Source organism: Festucalex cinctus, chromosome 19 (assembly GCF_051991245.1).
Source record: "Festucalex cinctus isolate MCC-2025b chromosome 19, RoL_Fcin_1.0, whole genome shotgun sequence".
Classification (NCBI taxonomy): Eukaryota; Metazoa; Chordata; class Actinopteri; order Syngnathiformes; family Syngnathidae; genus Festucalex; species Festucalex cinctus.
This window is the reverse complement of record NC_135429.1, coordinates 14956779-14975438: the sequence shown is the minus strand read 5'-3', so window position 1 is coordinate 14975438 and position 18660 is coordinate 14956779. Positions and strand designations below refer to the sequence as shown.

General features: G+C 39.7%; 1 protein-coding gene and 1 long non-coding RNA gene across 2 annotated transcripts in view; one reads left to right on the top strand and one right to left on the bottom strand.

The window, feature by feature from the left end:
• LOC144007576 (uncharacterized) overlaps nucleotides 1-18660 on the top strand; it is a 47902-nt gene that overhangs the window by 17474 nt on the left and 11768 nt on the right. The gene's annotated exons all lie outside the window — the stretch shown is intronic.
• Nucleotides 596-18660, bottom strand: part of sdc2 (syndecan 2) — a 43395-nt gene continuing 25330 nt past the window's right edge. Inside the window, exons 2-5 of the mRNA XM_077507327.1 lie at nucleotides 6926-7040; nucleotides 6022-6194; nucleotides 4052-4181; nucleotides 596-2356 (exon numbers count right to left, since the gene is read on the bottom strand). Coding sequence (XP_077363453.1) covers nucleotides 2193-2356; nucleotides 4052-4181; nucleotides 6022-6194; nucleotides 6926-7040 — 582 coding nt within the window. The 3' untranslated portion in view covers nucleotides 596-2192. The remainder of the gene's footprint in view (nucleotides 2357-4051; nucleotides 4182-6021; nucleotides 6195-6925; nucleotides 7041-18660) is intronic.

Genomic DNA, 18660 nt, shown 5'->3' with positions numbered 1-18660 from the left:
TTTCAAATACCTAGGACTCTTAATAATTAACATTATTTACTTAATATTTAATTTTCCTGAATTCTTGACAAAAAAGACTTAACGGTTAAAAAGATCAATATAGCTACTAGCAATTTTAGACTATTTCCGCCCTGATTCAAGAAAGCTCTCCAAAAAAAAATGGTAATGATCTTTTATTAGCTTTAGAATTGGACACTCATCAATACTTAACCTTTGACACAATTTTTCATAATGTACTGCATGATCGCCTTGAAATGTGTATGGGTATTAAAAGCTTAGCATTTTTCCTGTTTAAATCTCCATGAGAATGCATTGTGCGATTCGTGGTCATGTGACTCAGTATTGTCGCGATGCCTGCGGAATCCCGCAGGGATCAGTACTCGACCCCTTTACTGTTTGGTGCCACTCAGTGACTGACCCATGCGAGATGTGCGTTTAATTGAAATTCATTCCTGTTTATCCCAAAGTGACAAAAACTAGAATTCTCTTTTACAAATTGCATTATTTCAATTTTTTTTCCCCTAACCGCCCCATTTTTTATTTTTTTTTGTAAAATCAAATGACTGAGGTCGAAAAACAAAATTCACAAGAGCAATTGGTTATTAGGCCACAATGTTTATTCAGTAGTGTTGTTTCATCTTATAGGTACAATACTGTCAGCTTTTTTTGTAAGACTTTAAAAAAAAAAAAAAAAAAGTTACCATTACAGTCGTCCATGCACACTGAATGCCGGTCAAGCTGTTTCGAATCCTGCTCATGCTCAGTGAGCACGATCTTAACCAAATGGTAGGCACTTTGACGGTTTAAAACATTTGTGAATATACATTATATATACTGTATTTATATATCTTTCTTTATACTAGTAAGCAATTGGAAGGTGAGGCCTCTCGAAGAGAAAAACAAAACAAAAAAAGTAATAAATGTGGCCATGGAGGAGAGCAGGAATCTGGTGAGTCTTTGGGTTTATCAACATAGTTCAGAATCATTACCTTGGCGCCAAGGAAGGACACGGAAGGGACAGAGAATATTAATGGTCAGACGATGACATAAAAAAATACAAACTTTTAAGCCTTTTAGTGTAACTTTTGAGAAAAATGTCGAACCTTCCACCTGTGTCTTTCCAAGTTGTTTCAGTGGTTTACGTGGCCTGCTGTTTGTGTCCAATCAGGCCCTTTCACTGAGCAGGTCTTTGGTGCCCAAAGCGTCAACACGGGGGTACAAAGCAAGGAAGTGGGGCAGGCCATTGACAGCTTAACTGGCCACGTTCCAGTCGGGACTAAAAAAGAAGGTGGGCGGGATGGTAAACGTTGAAGGGAAAAAGAGGCCGGTTGAAGGGGAGAGATGGGTGCTAGTTTGTCAGTTAAAAACAAAACAAAAGGGTGCAATCTGAAGGGCAAAGCCCTTTTTTTTTCTTTGCTTTTTTTTTTTTAGAGCATTGCCACATTCTTCCTCCATCTTTGACAAGGTTTGAAAATAAACAAAAAATGTAGAGAACAAACCAAATAAGACGTCATGCTCACCTTTTTGTTTAAAAAAATGGGCAAAAATGAAACATTGCAACCTGAAGGGAGAAAATTTACATTGACTATTAACAGCGTTAACGTGAAGACAAAAAGAGCTTCATCAAATCTACAAAGGCATTTTTTCAACATCAGAGAAAAGATAAATTAATGTCATACAACTTTAGAGAGCAACATCGGACATGCTAAGACAAAATAAAAAAAAAAATAAAAAAAAGAAAAACATGAAAGTAGGATTGATACAGTATAATTATATTCGATTTCCACTTAATTTTTTTTTCTTTACAAATAACATACTGCTACAGTTAAAAGTAGTCAGCGACTAAACACAAGCTTCTTAGACAGATGCAGATGATTTTCTCACTTTTACAGATCCTGTTATTTTTTTTAATTTTTTTTAAAAAACCTTTTCATACAATACACTGACAGTCGCCATAAAACGAGGAAAGCTTGTTTTTAAAAAAAAAAAAAAAAAAAAAAAATGAAGGGAAAAAGATCTTAATAACAATATGCTATGCAAAAGCTTTCCATTATGCTATTTTTCCATAAATCAACATTGTTGTTTGTCGTGTTCGCTGTTGCCGAGGGCAGCGGCTCGGGCAGCCTCTTGTGTGAGTTGTTGACCCCGTTGACGGGTGGGCGGGACTTTGTTTTGTTTTTTTTTTGTTTTTTTTATGCATAAAACTCCTTGGTTGGGGCCTTCTGATAGGCCGCGCCGGAAGGTTTCCTCTCGCCCAGGTCGTAGCTGCCCTCGTCCTTCTTCCTCATGCGGTAAACCAGGAGGAGGATGAGGAAGATGGCGAACAGGAATCCGATCACCCCGCCAGCGATCACAGCTGAGAAAAACACAAATAAATAATGCCATCTTTGAAGATTAACTCATTTGCTCCCAATAACGTGTAAATACGTTTTTTTAAATGTTTTAAGTGTCCCAAAGACGTATTTATACGTTTTTTTGTTTTTTTGTTTGTTTTTTATGCTAGGGCATACAGAAGGTTTTAATGCAGCCTCTCAACTGCAAAGAACGGTTGCAGAAATGGTAGTTATTACACAAACGGCCAGCAGGTGGCAGCAGAGCAAAGGAGATCAACCAGGGCCATGTAGAAAACAAGCTCAATTACTTACAATTTTGAATAGATTTGTGAAAACTGATGAAACTTAGCTCTCTTCTAATGCTAATTGCTGCAAAACGGAAGCAGATAGAAACATACTTTTTTTTCCTGATGAAAGAAGAGACTTTAATCTTTCTTTTGATAACAATAGAACACAATATTCTGTGGGCCTTGCCAAATCATTCAAAATCCAGTAAAACAGCCGGGAGCGAACGGGATTGCTTCTGTGAAAATGGCTGGGAGTGAATGAGTTTTAATCTAAGTTTACAATTAGCATTCCGAACCGGCTAAAAACGCGGCGATCAAAAGAAGCGAGACGCCAGGCAAGCTGTCGGCTGACGCCGATCAACAAAGTGGAAGCGAGGTGCCAATCAAACGTTGGAACTCGAGACGCGCAGGGAGGAGACAGATGGGATCAGACGGAGTACGCTATCCGTGTTCTCAAACAAGGCAGAAGGCGCTTGAAACAACCCACACCGGCGTGAACTCGACAAGGTCCCGAGGAGGAAGACAGACTGAGTTTATTAAAAGCATTTATTTTGAGAAGTGGCTCAGGTGGGAGACTTAAAGGGAAAGACGAGTGAGATTTGCGGGATTTAATAGGCTACCAATAATATGCTGGCATGACACAAATGATAAGAAATGGAGAACTACAAACGAACTCTTAAAAAAAGGGAAGCACCAAAGTTGAAAAGCTTCTAGTACGAATTAGTGTTGCCTTTTGTCTTATTTGTTCAGAATAGTCAAGCAGAACAACAATTTGATGTTGTTCTTCAATCTATTTTTGCAGGGCAATATTTTTACCTTTCTTGACTCACATTTGTGCATTCAATGATGGAACTGCTTACAGTACTGGTAGAGATTGTTGACAATGTTGTATTGAGCTGTCAAAATTAATCGATTAAGTAATCTATTATCAAATTAATCGACAGCTATTTTAACAACCTCCGCAGGGTGTCCGGGCTCTCCCTTAGAGATAGGGTGAGAAGCTCGGTCATCCGGGAGGGACTCAGAGTCGAGCCGCTGCTCCTCCGCATCGAGAGGAGCCAGCTGAGGTGGCTCGGGCATATGGTTCGGATGCCTCCTGGACGCCTCCCTGGGGAGGTGTTCCGGGCATGTGCCACCGGCGGGAGGTCCCGGGGACGACCCAGGACACGCTGGAGAGACTATGTCTCTCGGCTGGCCTGGGAACGCCTTGGGATCCCAGCGGAGGAGCTGGTTGAAGTGGCTGGGGATGGATCGATGGTTCAAGACTTTTTGATCACTTTATTGCAAAATTGAAATGAATCAGATTAGTCGATTAATCGATTGAATAATCGTTAGATTAATCAATTCTATAAATATTCGATAGTGACAGCACTAGTGTCGTATAACAAAACTGAGCAACCAAACTTCTACTGTAAAACATTTGTCACATACCTGCCAACACCTCTGTCCTTTGGAAGAGGTTCTCGGTGCGGACCTCGATGGGCTCCTGGGCCGAGCCTGGAGCACTGGTTGAGCTGGTCATCTGGTTCCTCTGCATGTCCTCCGTAACAGGCACTGGTGCCTGGATTTAGAAAATATATGCGTGGGAAAAGAATAGCAATAGCGTTGTTTCCATTGGTGATCATACATCTGAGCAGGTCACCATGACATGCGGAGTGCCCCAGGGCTCGATTCTTAGACCACTTTTATTTAACCAGTGCATGCAATCTCATTTCCTTCAGTTAAATACTTTTTTTTTTTTCCATCAATAATGAAAGTGAGGTGGTTATTGATTAGCTCAGGGGTCTGCAACATGTGACTCTCCTGTGGATCTCTATAAAAAATTTGTAGAAATTAATATATTTTTAACACATTTATTCCTTTTTTTTAAGATAAAATATTCTTCAAATGATTTAATGATTTGCATTAAAAAAATAATTAAAATATTAATGTAAAATATTCCAAAAAATATCAGTCCAGATGTTATCAGAAAATTGTTTTTTTTTTTATTACCTAAATAAAAAAGTTCAAATTTTAAAATTGTCAAATGATTTTTTATTTTTTTTTTAAATTACCTAAAAAGATCCAAAAAGTTAGAGGAACAGCGGACATTTACCATAAACTGTCCAAGAAATTGCCAAAAATGTCAGAAAATTTAATAAAAAATGTACACAAGCCTAACCTAAAATGTCTTAAAAAAAAGAAAAGAAGAAAAAGAATTCTAGAAAATTACTATAAAATATTTTTGAATTACTAAAAGTCAAAAAAAGCTTGTTTTAAAAAATAAAAGGCAGGAAAGAAAATGTTCAAAAATAACTGTAAAATGTTCAAAAACAAAACAAATCATGAAAATTACCATAAATTGCCTACAAAATTGCCAGAAATGTCAGAAATTTGTTGGCATAAATGTAAAAAAAGTCATAAAATGTAAAAAAAAAAAAACCAACACAATCAAACAGGAAGTAGAGGCAGATTGATTGATTGATTGATTGATTGATTGATTGATTGATTGAAAATGGCCAAAAATGTCAGAAATTTGTTGGCAGAAAATAGTCATAAAATGTCAAAAATAAAGCTGCCATGTCTTTTTGCTTGCCTAGAGGTCAACAATTTTGTCAAAGGGAAGCATGCCAGCAAAAACCTCCATACTGTAGACCGGTTAAGAATTGAACTGGACTGGATCCAAGTTGCCTGCATAGATTAGTGTAATCTACCCAAGTGGGCAAGAGGAAACAGTTGCATCTGGAATGATTCCAGGTCGGCGTTAGGGTTATCCCGTGCTTTTGTGTCAGTGAGACAGCAGGTAGGCCTTGCTTTAGTGAAGCCTCGGCAGCTAATCGCAAACAGATGTAGTGTATTAAGAACATGGCACACGAGTGAGATGCAGGATGGTTCCAGAATACACAATGTGCAAGAGGACTGTTATCCTTCATCATTTGCACTGACGCAAATCTTCATCCCGACTGTAGTCTGATAATATGTTTGAGAGTAAACTAAATAGTACCTAAACCGGAAAGGTTGTTGTGTAATGTATGCTTAGTAATGAGCAAAATATAAATATCTACAAGTTATCTTTCACAATTTGAAAATGTAGGCTTTGAAGGCCGGCAACTTATTGTATGTTCTATTGTGAACTGCGCTGATTGACAGCAACGATTAATTAATTCTCAAAAGCAGCTACAGTTTGTGTGGGTGGATGAATGTTGTGATGTTGCCATGAGAACAGTGCAGCTTGTTGAAGGGCGATCGGCGGAATTGTGCTGTTCTGTGAATGCATTGTATATGACCTCTGATGCTTCAACTGATTTCAAATACGATACAGAATCCTTCATCAATCGCTATTGTAATTATCTGTTATGGCTGTTGTGTCGTATGAGGATTTCCTTACTTGCAGACGGAAGGGAACTTGTGTTTGTACTGACCTCTGTTCTGATTGGCTTCCTCGGTGTGCTGTCACTGGCCTTTTGTCTGACCGTCGCCGTCTCCACCTTGGGGGTGAAATCTTTGGTGGAGTCCTTGGTGGGTTCTTCTGCTTTGGGGACGATATACACCATACTGACGGTCACTGTTTCTTCAGCCACCTCTTCTCCTGCGCCTGTATATAAAAACACAAAAATAATATTTGTCATTCTTAAAATGTCCTTTGTTTCTGAGGCTCCTTGACCCATTACTATAACGCATCAGTCATATACATTATTAAGAATAGTCATTAATTTTGATCATTATCCATCCCATACTATCCCAGACACTGCTCGCTCAGTTCATCTTGAATGTCCCTGTGTAGATTGTGGCTGGTTCCAGTCATTTGGAACTGGTGAGTCGGTTCCCAGACGCCACCAGCAGGCCCACCCCGCCAGGCGAGCAGCCGAGGCAAGCGCAATTCTTCTCTTTCACCAGTAGCGTCTTCGCTGACCTCGGATCAGCTTACCCACGTTGTGCATTCTGCCCATTGCTTTCAAGCAATTTTTGCCTCGATTCTGGCTCAGCTCAGCACACCACTGTTGCTATCACTTTGTAGTTCTTGATGACTCCTGAGCGCTACCCAAGCCAAACTCACCCAGCAGAGCGGCCCACGCCGCTGGGGTCTTAGAAGGTAAAGAGCTTTTACACAATATTTAAAACTTAAATGCGTAATAGGACTGAAAACTTTGTTCTAGGGATGTTCTTACCACTTACGTACTCAACCCTTGAGTAGTCAACGATAACGATGCCACAAGTACATAAAATTCACCCAAAAACAATGACAGATCATTTAAAAAAAAAAAAAATCTATATCCCAATACTGGGTTTCCCCGAGAGTTTTATAAGCCTGGCGGCCCGCCTTACCCGAGCCAGACCCCGAGTTAAAGTCGTCATCATCTTCAGGGTAGTAACCTCCTGAGCCCGCGTCATCCAGGTATAAGTCGTCAGCCTGGGAAGAAGTCTTGGCTGCCTCTGCTATCTGCAAAGCAAAGAAATGACAGGCTTTTGAAAATTGTGGCGTTTCGTGGTTTGACTTTTTACTAAAATTCATACTCGGGGGGGGGGGGGGGGGGGGGACAAACCACAGCAATGGACTGTTATAGTCTTAAAGGAGAAGTCAACATTAAAAATTTCTTGACGGTATGTTATATGTGACCTTACTAGTCTAAACATGACATTCTGATTAAGAATACATTTGCGGAATATGAGTTATGCAGTATAATCCACCAGTTTCTATCCATCTCAACGACCAATCACATCTTACATGTTTTCTGAAGCTGAGTTGTGATTGGTTGTTACTTGAGACCTGAGCAACTGTGATGTCATTTTCACTCGACAGCAAGAAGCAAAACGGCCGCCTTCTGATATTGATAAAAACGGCAGGATTTTGCTGCTTATATCACGATATGCAGAGTATGGATGTGGTGGATGGACCCAATGGCGGAGAAACAAGGCAGGGAGACAGACAGACAGGAAGGACAATGTGAGGAACTTTATTTACAACTAAGATGGTAAGCATGAACGTGACAGGACTGGTCGCCAAGACCAGACTGGACAATAATGGGAAGCAGGTAGCCATGATTGGGTGGGACGTGAGCGGACTGGTCGTCATGACTTGACAGACCGTGGGGGCGACGTGACAGAACGTGGGGACGACTTGGCAGAACGTTGGGCGACTTGGCAGAACGTTGGGCGACTTGGCAGAATGTGGGGGCGACTTGGCAGAGACCTGGGGGCGACTTGACAGAACGTTGGGCACCTGACAGAACGTTGGGCAATTTGACAGAACGTGGGGGCGACTTGGCAGAACGTTGAGCGACTTGACAGAACGTTGGGCAACTTGGCAGAGACGTGGGGGTGACTTGGTAGGAAATGGACGAGGGTTAACTTATCAAGACATGGACGAGTGTGAACTTGACAGGAGACCAACAAACAACAGTTCCTACTAGACTAGAGCAGTGACACCAATGCTCCCACAACACGTGAACAAACACCACTGACTCAATACAACACAAACAAGACACACCTGGGAAACAATAGGCTGAGGGCACTGATTGGTCACACATACTGGGAAGGGAAGACACAAGCAGGTGGACAAGGTAAACGATAACGAGACAAGGGTAGAACTCATGACAAACACTACAAACACCTAAAACCATACAAAACCAAAACATGACAGCTTAACTCATATTCCACTAACGCAATATTAACCAGAACACTGTATTTAGACTAGTGGGGCTGCATAGAACATATTATTGTCTTTTTTTTTTTTTTTTTTTTTTTGCGACTGAAATGCAGCATTCATTGGTAACTGACAATGCAAGCCCAGATCATCCCCCCCCCCCCCCCCCCCCCCCCCCCCACACACTGTCTTGACAACTGGCCTAATTGGTTGGAATGTTTGTATTACGGCTTAATGGGCAAATGGAAGTGAAAAGGCTGCTAATCAACATAACTCATTCGGGCCATGTGTGAATTAACATTGAAAATAAATGGGAAAAAAAACCTGCACTCTGCAGGAAAAAAACAAAAAGTGTCTTATGTGTTGTTTTGAGCGTATGTGACTGGAATGGCTAAAAGTGGATCCATGGCAACATCCATTCAGGTCTGATTGACTAATCTGTACTCAGATGTATTAGACCTTCTCGACACTAATAGTCCTACTCAGTTTAAAAAAAAAAAAAAGTCCACACATGATATATCATCCCTGTGTGGGTCTGTCGGGATCTGTTTGCTACAGTTCCAGGTCAGCTCTAAGGAAGTTGTGCTGATAAACCTCCAGCTGAAAGACATTGGATTAGAGGAAACAATCAATCGGCCTGACAGAAAGAGCAATGAGGGGCGTTCTTTTGTTGGGTGCAAAGAATAGACATGCTGCGAGAAAGCCAAGGAATTGGGGAATGAGAAATTAGGCCACGCTAATGCCGGTTTCAAACCAGCAGAAAACGGCGTTTAGTATTTTTCTTTATTTAACCGGAATTTTTCAGACAAAATGCGGCCCGAACCATTGAACGTATTGGCACAAATGGGGTATCAAAAGATGCGGCTCCATCTGACTGGGTGGAGAATTATTTTTTGGGGAATTCTGAGTTAGCATGGTGACGCAATACCCCAAAAAAACCTGCGAAAAAGTCCCATAGGGAGAGAAGGGGGCGAAAAGATCCACAAATCAAGCACCCAGGGATTGACTTGATTTCAACAGGAAGTGGCTTGATTTCAACAGGAAGTGACCCGGAACTGGCCTGATTTCAACAGGAAGTGACCGGCAGTGACCTAATTTCAACAGGAAGTGACCCGGAAGTGGCCTAAAATCAACAGGAAGTGACGATTTCAACAGGAAGTGACCTGGAACTGACCTGATTTCAAGAGGTAGTGACCTGATTGCAATAGAAAGTGACCGGGCAGTGACCTGATTTCAACAGGAAGTGGCCTAAAATCAACAGGAAGTGACCTGATTTCAACAGGAAGTGACCTATAACTGACCTGATTTCAACAGGAAGTGACTTGATTTCAACAGGATTTGGCAAACTGTTCAGTGCATGCGGCTTTTCACCTTGCAAAAGTCAGCAGTCACATCCTAAATTTCAGCTTCTAGTTAATTCATTAACGATTTTCATTGTTCATTTCATTGGCAAAAAGTAAAAATAAATGCAACAATTAATTCATCAATGTTTTTCATTGTTCATTTCAATGTTTATCACCAGTTCAAGATGAAAAAAAATTTAAACAGCACACACAAAGTGTATTCTCCGCCTTTCCAATACACAAGTAATTGTGCATATGTGTTATTTGTCTTGCATTATGAAAAGAGAGGCGCTGGCACTCTCCATGACAAAGACGCTGGGAGTCACCCCGCTAACAGCTAATAGTGAAAGATGCAAGAAGGAGAGAAGATTGAAAGCCAACAATGCCATTCCTCCTCGGTCAAGTGACTTGTGAAAGAAAGACCTTTCATTGCTCAACCCGCTCTGATCAAAGAGAGAATTTGTTCAAAGCAACTTTATCTTAACCTTACTTGCCTTCTACTCCTTCCAATACAACCACCCCCATGCCCATTACTCCCGCCTGGCAAAGCCATTCAGTGCTCCGTGCGCTCCACAGGTCAAAATGCATTGGTAATAATATGAGCACAATGGGGCAAAACAAGTCTGGGGCAGTTCACATGGTGACAAAGGATGCTAATGAGATAGGGGCCACACATGCACATCGCCAAGTAGAAGTTGTTGGAAACGTATGCGCGTATTGCATTAATTTGTTGATTAACACATGGACAGAGAGGTATAAGAAGAACTATGTGAGGTTTTATGTTTTAACCACACAAGTTATTTGCTATCCCTATTGGGTATCCAAAAGATTTTGCTCATGATGTTTGCTGCAGAATTCATACTGAAGTCTACAAAGCCCCATTTACAGAACTGACAGAGGCTGCAACTAAGGCCTGGAAAAGCATTGGAATGAGTTAAAGCAAAGCACACTTGTATTAGGGACACATATAAATATAGATATTTTTTATAGAAAGTGGTAACATTCTGAGAAAAAACTCACAAATAAACTCGCAAATTTTACAAAGAAATTCCGAGAAATTAACTCGCAAGTTCGCTAGGAAAAAGAAACGCAGAAACTTGCGAGAAATACACATAGCATAGCTATAGTCCTGAACTAGGGGTGTGAATTGCCTAGTACCTGACGATTCGATTCGTATCACGATTCACAGGTCACGATTCGATTCGATATCCGATTAATCCCGATACGAATTATAAGTCGATTGTTGCGATTTTTTTTCATTCAAATTTAGAAAATACTAATCAGTAAGCTTGTCGAGTGTAAGATTTATATGAAAAGTATTATTTATTTATCTGAAATTTCAGTCTTATAAGTTGTAATCTGTTTCATGTTTGAACAGCATTAAATATTAAGGCTTAATGTTCCGTTCATATAACATTCTTCCATGCTCAAGGTGTGAATCCTAACCCGAAGTCAGACGTTTTGTTGAATATTTTTCCATTAAAAATGGAAGTTTAAAAATCGATTCACACACACACACAAAAAAAAAAAAAAAAGGCAATGATGATAAGACGTTGAATCGGTAAGACTTACCGAATGAACAATTCTGAGCTCTTAAAAAAAACAAAAAAAACAAAAAAAAAAAACGATTTTTTTTTATTGAGTCGATTCGAGAATCGCGCGATGTAGTATCGCGATATATCGCCGAATCGATTTTTTTTAAACACCCCTAGTCTGAACGATCGATACTTTGGTGGAACACGAGGCGAATTTCTTCTTACATTAAAGTTTTACTCGTCATACACGACAGCTTGAGCGACAACACTTCCTGACCCCCTGTCAGCTGACTAACACTAACCAATCAGAAGCTAGCATACTTTAGGTCAATGCAAGTGAATGACGGAAAACAGCAGATTCAACACATCAAATTAGCTACTTGTATCAAAAAAATACTAAAATGTATGAATGTGTAAATAATTCTTCAAATGTACAAGATAATTTATATTTTTATATATTGACTTAAATGGTTCATCCTAATGGTGTGGACTTTCGTATGGTTTCTTACACCCCCTTAGCAAATCTGTGAGTTTATTTCTCGTAAATTTCCGATTGTTTTTTTTTTTTTTCTTGGAATATTGCCTCCTCAAAAAAAATAAAATAGAATTATATATGGCCTTAATACTCCGTCATACACTTGTGTTGATAATGCTTTGGATGGCTGCGATTTTATGCTACAAAAAAAGTACAATTTCAGGGAACTTTGAATCTATTGTTTTATTTTAAATATCAGATGCCAGTGTGTAAGAGATTTGCACAAGCCCAGAACAAGGTTGTGAAGTTTTAAACCTGACACTCACTCACTCCTGTCATGTTCATATCACACCTAGATGCAGGTGCTGACTTCATCACGCAGCAAGTTCACACAGACACCACATTGTCCTAATTTCCACCGGTTTGGGTGTGTGAAAGGTACAGGCAGAGAAATTCCAGATCCTTTGTTAAAGACATGAAACGCTCATTTTGCGAGATCACTGCGTGAAAGAGGCTATTAACATAAAATGAATATCAGGTGTTAAGAGGAACCTTTTAGACCATCTACATGAATTACCAGCAAAGGACATGAAGCCCTTTTCCTCAAGTGTGATTTTTTTAATTTTTTTTTTTAAGTAAGATTTATGTAAATGTATGGCACAGCATGAGCCAGAGCGGCACAGTGTGTTTGTTCCTTTGTCAACTGAACTGGCTTTATCATACGTGCAGGCACCCACAATATAAACATAAAACTAGGAAACGGACAACTTTCTCTGTCACGGACACGTGATGTTCAGGCACAGACATCTCTGATAAACTTTGCTCTTTTTATCAGACTGTTGACATTTGCAGGTAGTGACTCCTTTCAGCTCTTATCACATCTTTAAACTGCACTAGACAGCAGTCGGGCAAGTACTAATGTAGCAGAAGCCCGCTAGCTGATGTATGAAGCCTGAGCTATGCTACGGCAGCTCTATTTTTATAGTCGTTGAACAAACATCGTACTCCTTTTTCTCCATTTTTATGTTTTAAATAGATTGGATACCATTTTGTTTGTAACGTCATCTCTTTTCTGCAATTCATCTGAGGAGGTGGTGGGTTGGTACTGCATGTACAGTGACTGTGAATAGCAAACTTCCATAAATAATGGACACACCCCTAAAAGTGTTTAAAATCGCCTAATTGCTTAAACGAGGGGTCAGCAACCTTTCCTATCAAAAGATCAATTTTTGTCTAAATAAATAACCCAAATTTTCTGAATTTTTTGGCAATATAATGGTCATTTTCTGCCTCTCTACTTTTTTTTCTTCTTCTTTTTATGGCTATTTTTTTTTCTTCCTGCCATTTTTGCTCACAACTTTCTGACATTTATGGCAATTTTGTGGACATTTTATTATAATTTTCGTGATTTCGTTTTTGAACATTTAACAATTACTTTTTGAATGTTTTCTGCCTTTTTTAAAATAATTTTTCTGACTTATGGCAATTTGGAAAATATATAATGATATTTTTCTGCCTTTTGTTTGTTTTTGGACATTTTAGGAACATTTTCTTTTCTGTTTTATTTATGTATTTTTTTAATCAATTCTCTGATATATTTGTCAATTTTATGCACATATGGTAAATTTCTGCTTCCCGTTTTTGGACATTTTATGATCACTTAGGTAATTAAAAACAATCTTTTTCTGACAACTTAAAAATTTGGACTCTGGCAAATTTTGGAATATTTTTATTTTTTTTTTATTTTTTTTTTATATAAATCATCAACTCATTTGAAGAGTATTTATTTTAAAAAAAAATGTAAATAAAGTATTAATTTCTACACATTTTTATTAGAGATCCACAGAGAGCCACAGGAGAGGGACTAAACAGGCTCCAGAGCCGCAGGTTGCAGACCCCTGGCCTTAAATCATAAATACACCACAAACTATCTCACCCAAAACTCTTTAAATGCATTAAATCATCGTCCACAACAAATTTGGGACTGGTGTGCGCTATTCCAGTCTGCCTTCAAGAATCGCCCTGGGACGCATAGGTGCACACCTTAATCTATAAATGTCCCCCATTTAGAAAGGAGAGGGCTCAAAGCTAAGCGAAGGAGGAGGCTAACATGCTCTTGAGTAAGGCTCATTGTGCAGCGGAGCGTATACACAAAGGCACACGTTTTCAAAGCTTTCAGTGAAGACTCTCTCTCGCACAAAACGTCCACTGAAATGCACCGCTTACAAACATACTGCATGGTCTCACTGTAATACACTGTGCAGTACAAATACAGTCAAACCTCGGTTTTCGAACGCTTCTGTTCTCAACCAAATCGGTTTTCAACCAGAAAATTCGAGAATTTTACGTCTCGGAACTCGTCCAAAACATCGGCTCTCAACCAAACTGAAAAAAAGCCGAGCATACCTGAACGTGACTCACTCGGGAGCCGAGCTAACTCGAATGCCCAGGATGCTTCCTCCGTAGCACATTCGTGTTCAAAGTTCGTTCGGAGCAGACCTGTTCATTGTTATCTATGCAAATCTGTTTTTTTTTCTTTAGTTTTGAATCGTGTATTAGCCCCTAATCGTGGGTCCAAAGAAAAAAAGTGCAAGTGGTAAAGGTGGTGAAGAAAAGAGGAAAGTAGTGCGCAGAACTATTGAATTTAAAAAAGAAATGTTTGCATTTTGATTTTTGTTTTTCAGCATTTTAGATAGGATATCTTCTATTAAAATAAAACAGTGTCTATTTCTACACTTTTGTATTTATGGTAAACAGTATACAGTGCACTTGGAAAAAGTTTTTTTTGAGACTTGAAACGGATTAAAATTATTTACAGTAATTATAATGGGAAAAAATGTTTCGGATTTTGAACAAATCACTTTTGGAACAGCCTTCTGGAACGGTATTATGTTCGAAAACCGAGGTTTGACTGTCCTGGATCTTTAACTCCATCTGGACTTTTGACCGTTTTCATTACATAACTGTAAAGCAGAGTCGAGCTGCAGACCAAGACTGGACAAAAGAAAGACGACAGATGAGAGACGTACTAGGAGGGATCAAGGGAAGCGAGAGAAAGAGTGAAGGGGGGAGGACAGATGAGGGATGACAAAGAAGTGAAGGAGGGAGGGGGGAGTAACCCGTTGCTGCTGACAGTACTGTAGCCTGGAGGTAGCTATGTGAAAAGCCGTACAAGCCAAATAAATGTGCTTACAATTGGAGTGTAGCGGGGTAATATTTATATATCTCCCACCATTCTATAGGTGGAAGATAGACTGTGCCTTCAGGAGTGGACTTGAATTGTGACAAACTGCTCTCACCAGCAGCACAAATATGAACTCAAATCCACGTCAGGTCAAAGGAAATGGTGATCCTCAAAAGAATGCACAGCATCTCCGCGAAAGCACCCACGGGACGCATTTATGTGCCAACACAGACACTCATTCACACACACACACACACACACCCTCTCACATCTCCAACGCCTGAGATGAATACTCAGACACATCAAAACACTGACTTCAGAGGACAGAAAAAAAAGAAGAAGCAGAAAACAAGTGCAGGAGGGCTGGCAGACGGATCGCAACTCAGATCCTCCTCTAGCCGTCTGCGGCGCTCTATGATTTTCCCAACTCATTCTTTGAATCTACCCCGTAACTTCTAGAATCTCAAACGAGACCACGAGAGAGAGAGAGATGCCACTCTACTTTCAACACAGTGACAAATCATATATAGGGTATGTAACCTTGCATGAACCTTGAGCTTCCATGGAAAGGAGTCCGATAGCGATATTTCCAGCCGATAATCATTTGCGGTAAAAGAAAAGTTCCCTGTATCTCACTGAGCGACAAATGCTTGCGAAATGTTGCAAATTTGGGGGTTTCATCAGGGTTTGTCAAAGGTTTTAAAAGATCTTCGCAGTCATTTAAAAATTGTCTGAATATGTCCGAAATAGCTTGGCAACAAGTAAACTTCCTGGTTACTGGAAAATGAGCTTTACCAACTGTGCCACCGAGCAGTGTCAGACACCTGGTAATGATGATAAGTTATATGTATGGAAGTGGCCGTGGAAAGCGATACTTCAAGTTCAATGTCTGTCCCATTGAAAATGAATGGGGAAAAGTTATTTAACGTTAAATTGTGCGAATACTGTAAGTAATGTGGAATCAGTTGATATAGACCCCGGGAGGTGTGAATTTTTGAAGCTAATTGAAATTTGAACAATGTAAATTGGAAGTATTACGTGGAAGTTTTTACGCGGTAAAAAAGTGTGGAAAATAAAAATCACAATAACATACGTGGGAATGCTTCAGCATTCCCACAATTATTACGGATATCTTCCAGGAGAAAAACAAGGTACAAGAATCTGCCTGTTAGGAAAAAGAACGTACATTCTGAGACTTCACAACAACCCAAAACAGTTTGTGTGCATATAAGAGTTAAGTGTGTCTGCCATTGTGCTCTTTGAACCCACTCAAACTTTTATAGCCCTCCTGTGGATCATAATAGGGAGCTAATTGATAGTCTTTCAGCTGCGGGCCCAGGAGAGCGGGAGTTCCTGTAGGAAGTCGACACAAATCAAACTTGCTTTGAGCCCTTAAGGTCTGGAGATCCTCCAGCGTCTTTGAGTGTGTGCGAGAGAGAAGATACACAGAGTACAACAGAAATAAACAGCCAGTTGACAATTTCGCTTTATAACTCTTTAGCTGTAACCTCCTGTTTTCCGCACAACCTTCCACTTTTGACTCCCTGATAAGTTTAGTAGCGTACGTGGTACACAATCCGTACACACAAATCTCCCTGCTCCAAGTGGATTAGATCGCATTGCCTCTGTCGTCCCCAGCACCGCCAGACAGCCAATTTGGTGCACTTAGCAGAGCTCTGTAGGGCAAGTAAGTGATATGTACATGCATTCTTGTACGTAAACACTAAATACACAAGCCACAGCATGTTTGAGAGCAGAGCAGCAGTACAGTTTGTTAGCCTCGGCTGATGATGATTTTGTTATTCGGACCGAAAGGTAGAGCGAAGTGTTGTACAATGCAACTCTCATTTACATTAACTTTTTGTTGTTCTTGACGCAATGTTTCGGTAATTCATACTCTGTTCCAGAGGGCCGTGCTCAAAAATTTTGTATCCGAGAATATACAGTATTGTTGCCTCTTTACAATACACGTATTCATTCATAAAGTCTTCCGTCACGTGCCTGAAAAGTTTGCAGGCATTTCGACCAAGCATGGCGATGGCGGTAAACTGGAAGCGCTGCTAACATTAGAAGAACAAAACATTTTTACCTTCTATCAAAATATCAATTGGTATTTACTATTTTCAGAAAAATGAATGTATATATCAGGATATCGCATCTTGAAGACCATGTATCGGGAGACGTGTATCACGATACGTATTGTGACCTTTGTATTGTTGTACACATTGTATCGCCAGGTTGTTGGCAATACCCAGGAAATATACAGTATTCCGTCAATATTGACACCAATTTGTTGACGATTGACGGGAAACTTCAAAAAAATTTACGAACTAAGCATTGACGGAAGGGTATTTTCGTCCGTCAACATAATTGTCAATAAATTCGGCAAAATTCCGTTGATGGATTGTCTAATGACGAATGACGGGACATTGATGGATGCTCACTTCGAATGACAAAAACATTGACGGGCACTGATTTTTCTGAGCAATTAACAAAGGACGGATTTACGGTTTGACTTGAAATATCGACGGATTTCCCCTCTTATGAACATAGTTCTGAATTTTGTTGTTCTAAAAAGATCAGAGTCTTCTATAAATGACTAGGAGTGCTAGTCCCTAATGTTTCGTTAGTGTTTATGCACATTACTGTATTGTACCTGATACAGTGAAGCGTATTATGAGACCGTATTTGAACGGCGACGGTCGAAACTTGACTCTCTCGAGAACAGTGGACATCGCTGAAGATTAACAGTCTGATCCAAGGTCCAAAGTTTTCTTAAAGGATAATCAATGGGCTCAAACCAAAAAAATCGGGAAAATTACATGTTCTAATTGTTGATGTGTGGATTTGTTGTGATTGGTTCCAAATAAAAATATAATTACAAAAAAACAAAGAGAAATATTGACGATGACGGAAGGGTGTCCGGACTGATTGTTGAAGGATGGACAATCAAAATTCATTGATGCACCACCCGTGATAGTCACATAGAAAGAAATACGATAAAGGAGAAAAAAATACTATGATTGAATACTGTTAATCAACGAAATCATAAGCCCTCTGATTGTAAGGATACAAATGAGATGGCAGGGGATTTGCACCATTCCACAGAGATCAAGTCCCAATATAGAGAGGAGAGGCTCCCGTTGCGGATTTCTAAAGGTGCCTGCTCCATAAAGTGCAGCTGAAAGCCCCGAGGATAGCCACCATAAAATGAAACGTTAACAAATACGACCTCCTCAACCATCTGAGTGTCATTTTACGTCAAGTAAATGACCGAATGACCAGTTGTGTTTTCTCCCAATGTCGTGTCTCTGAGCAGTTATCATTCACAAGGGGAGAGCGTCACTGGAAACTGATTTTATAACAGTAGCAGATGTCACAAATTAATATTTCACTTTATTCATAATTCATTAATCAGAGACCTGGAAAGGAAATCATGTAATCGTGTGGGCCAGGAAACAGACATTTGACATTCAGCTCTAATGCAGCTAGCGTTAAAAATCACCTTTTTTTTTTTTTCGTTCATCCTCCATCAATACTATTATTTAGAGCAGGGGTGTCAAACTCATATTAGCTCAGGGGCCGCATGGAGGAAAATATATTACTAAGTGGGCCAAACCGTAAAATAGTGGTATATAACTTAAAAACAATTGCCGTCAATTATATGCAGATTTTTGCGATTTTTGGGCCATCCCTAAATTACGGAGCTCAACTGTAATCTATTGTTTAAAAAAAAATAACACAAATGCAAATGAAACTCGGCAACACTCCGGATGTGTTAAACCTACCTGTTTTGCATATATATATATATATATATATATATATATATATAGTTCCCAGAATGCATTGCGTGGCATAGTTAATGAAGTTATAAGGACTT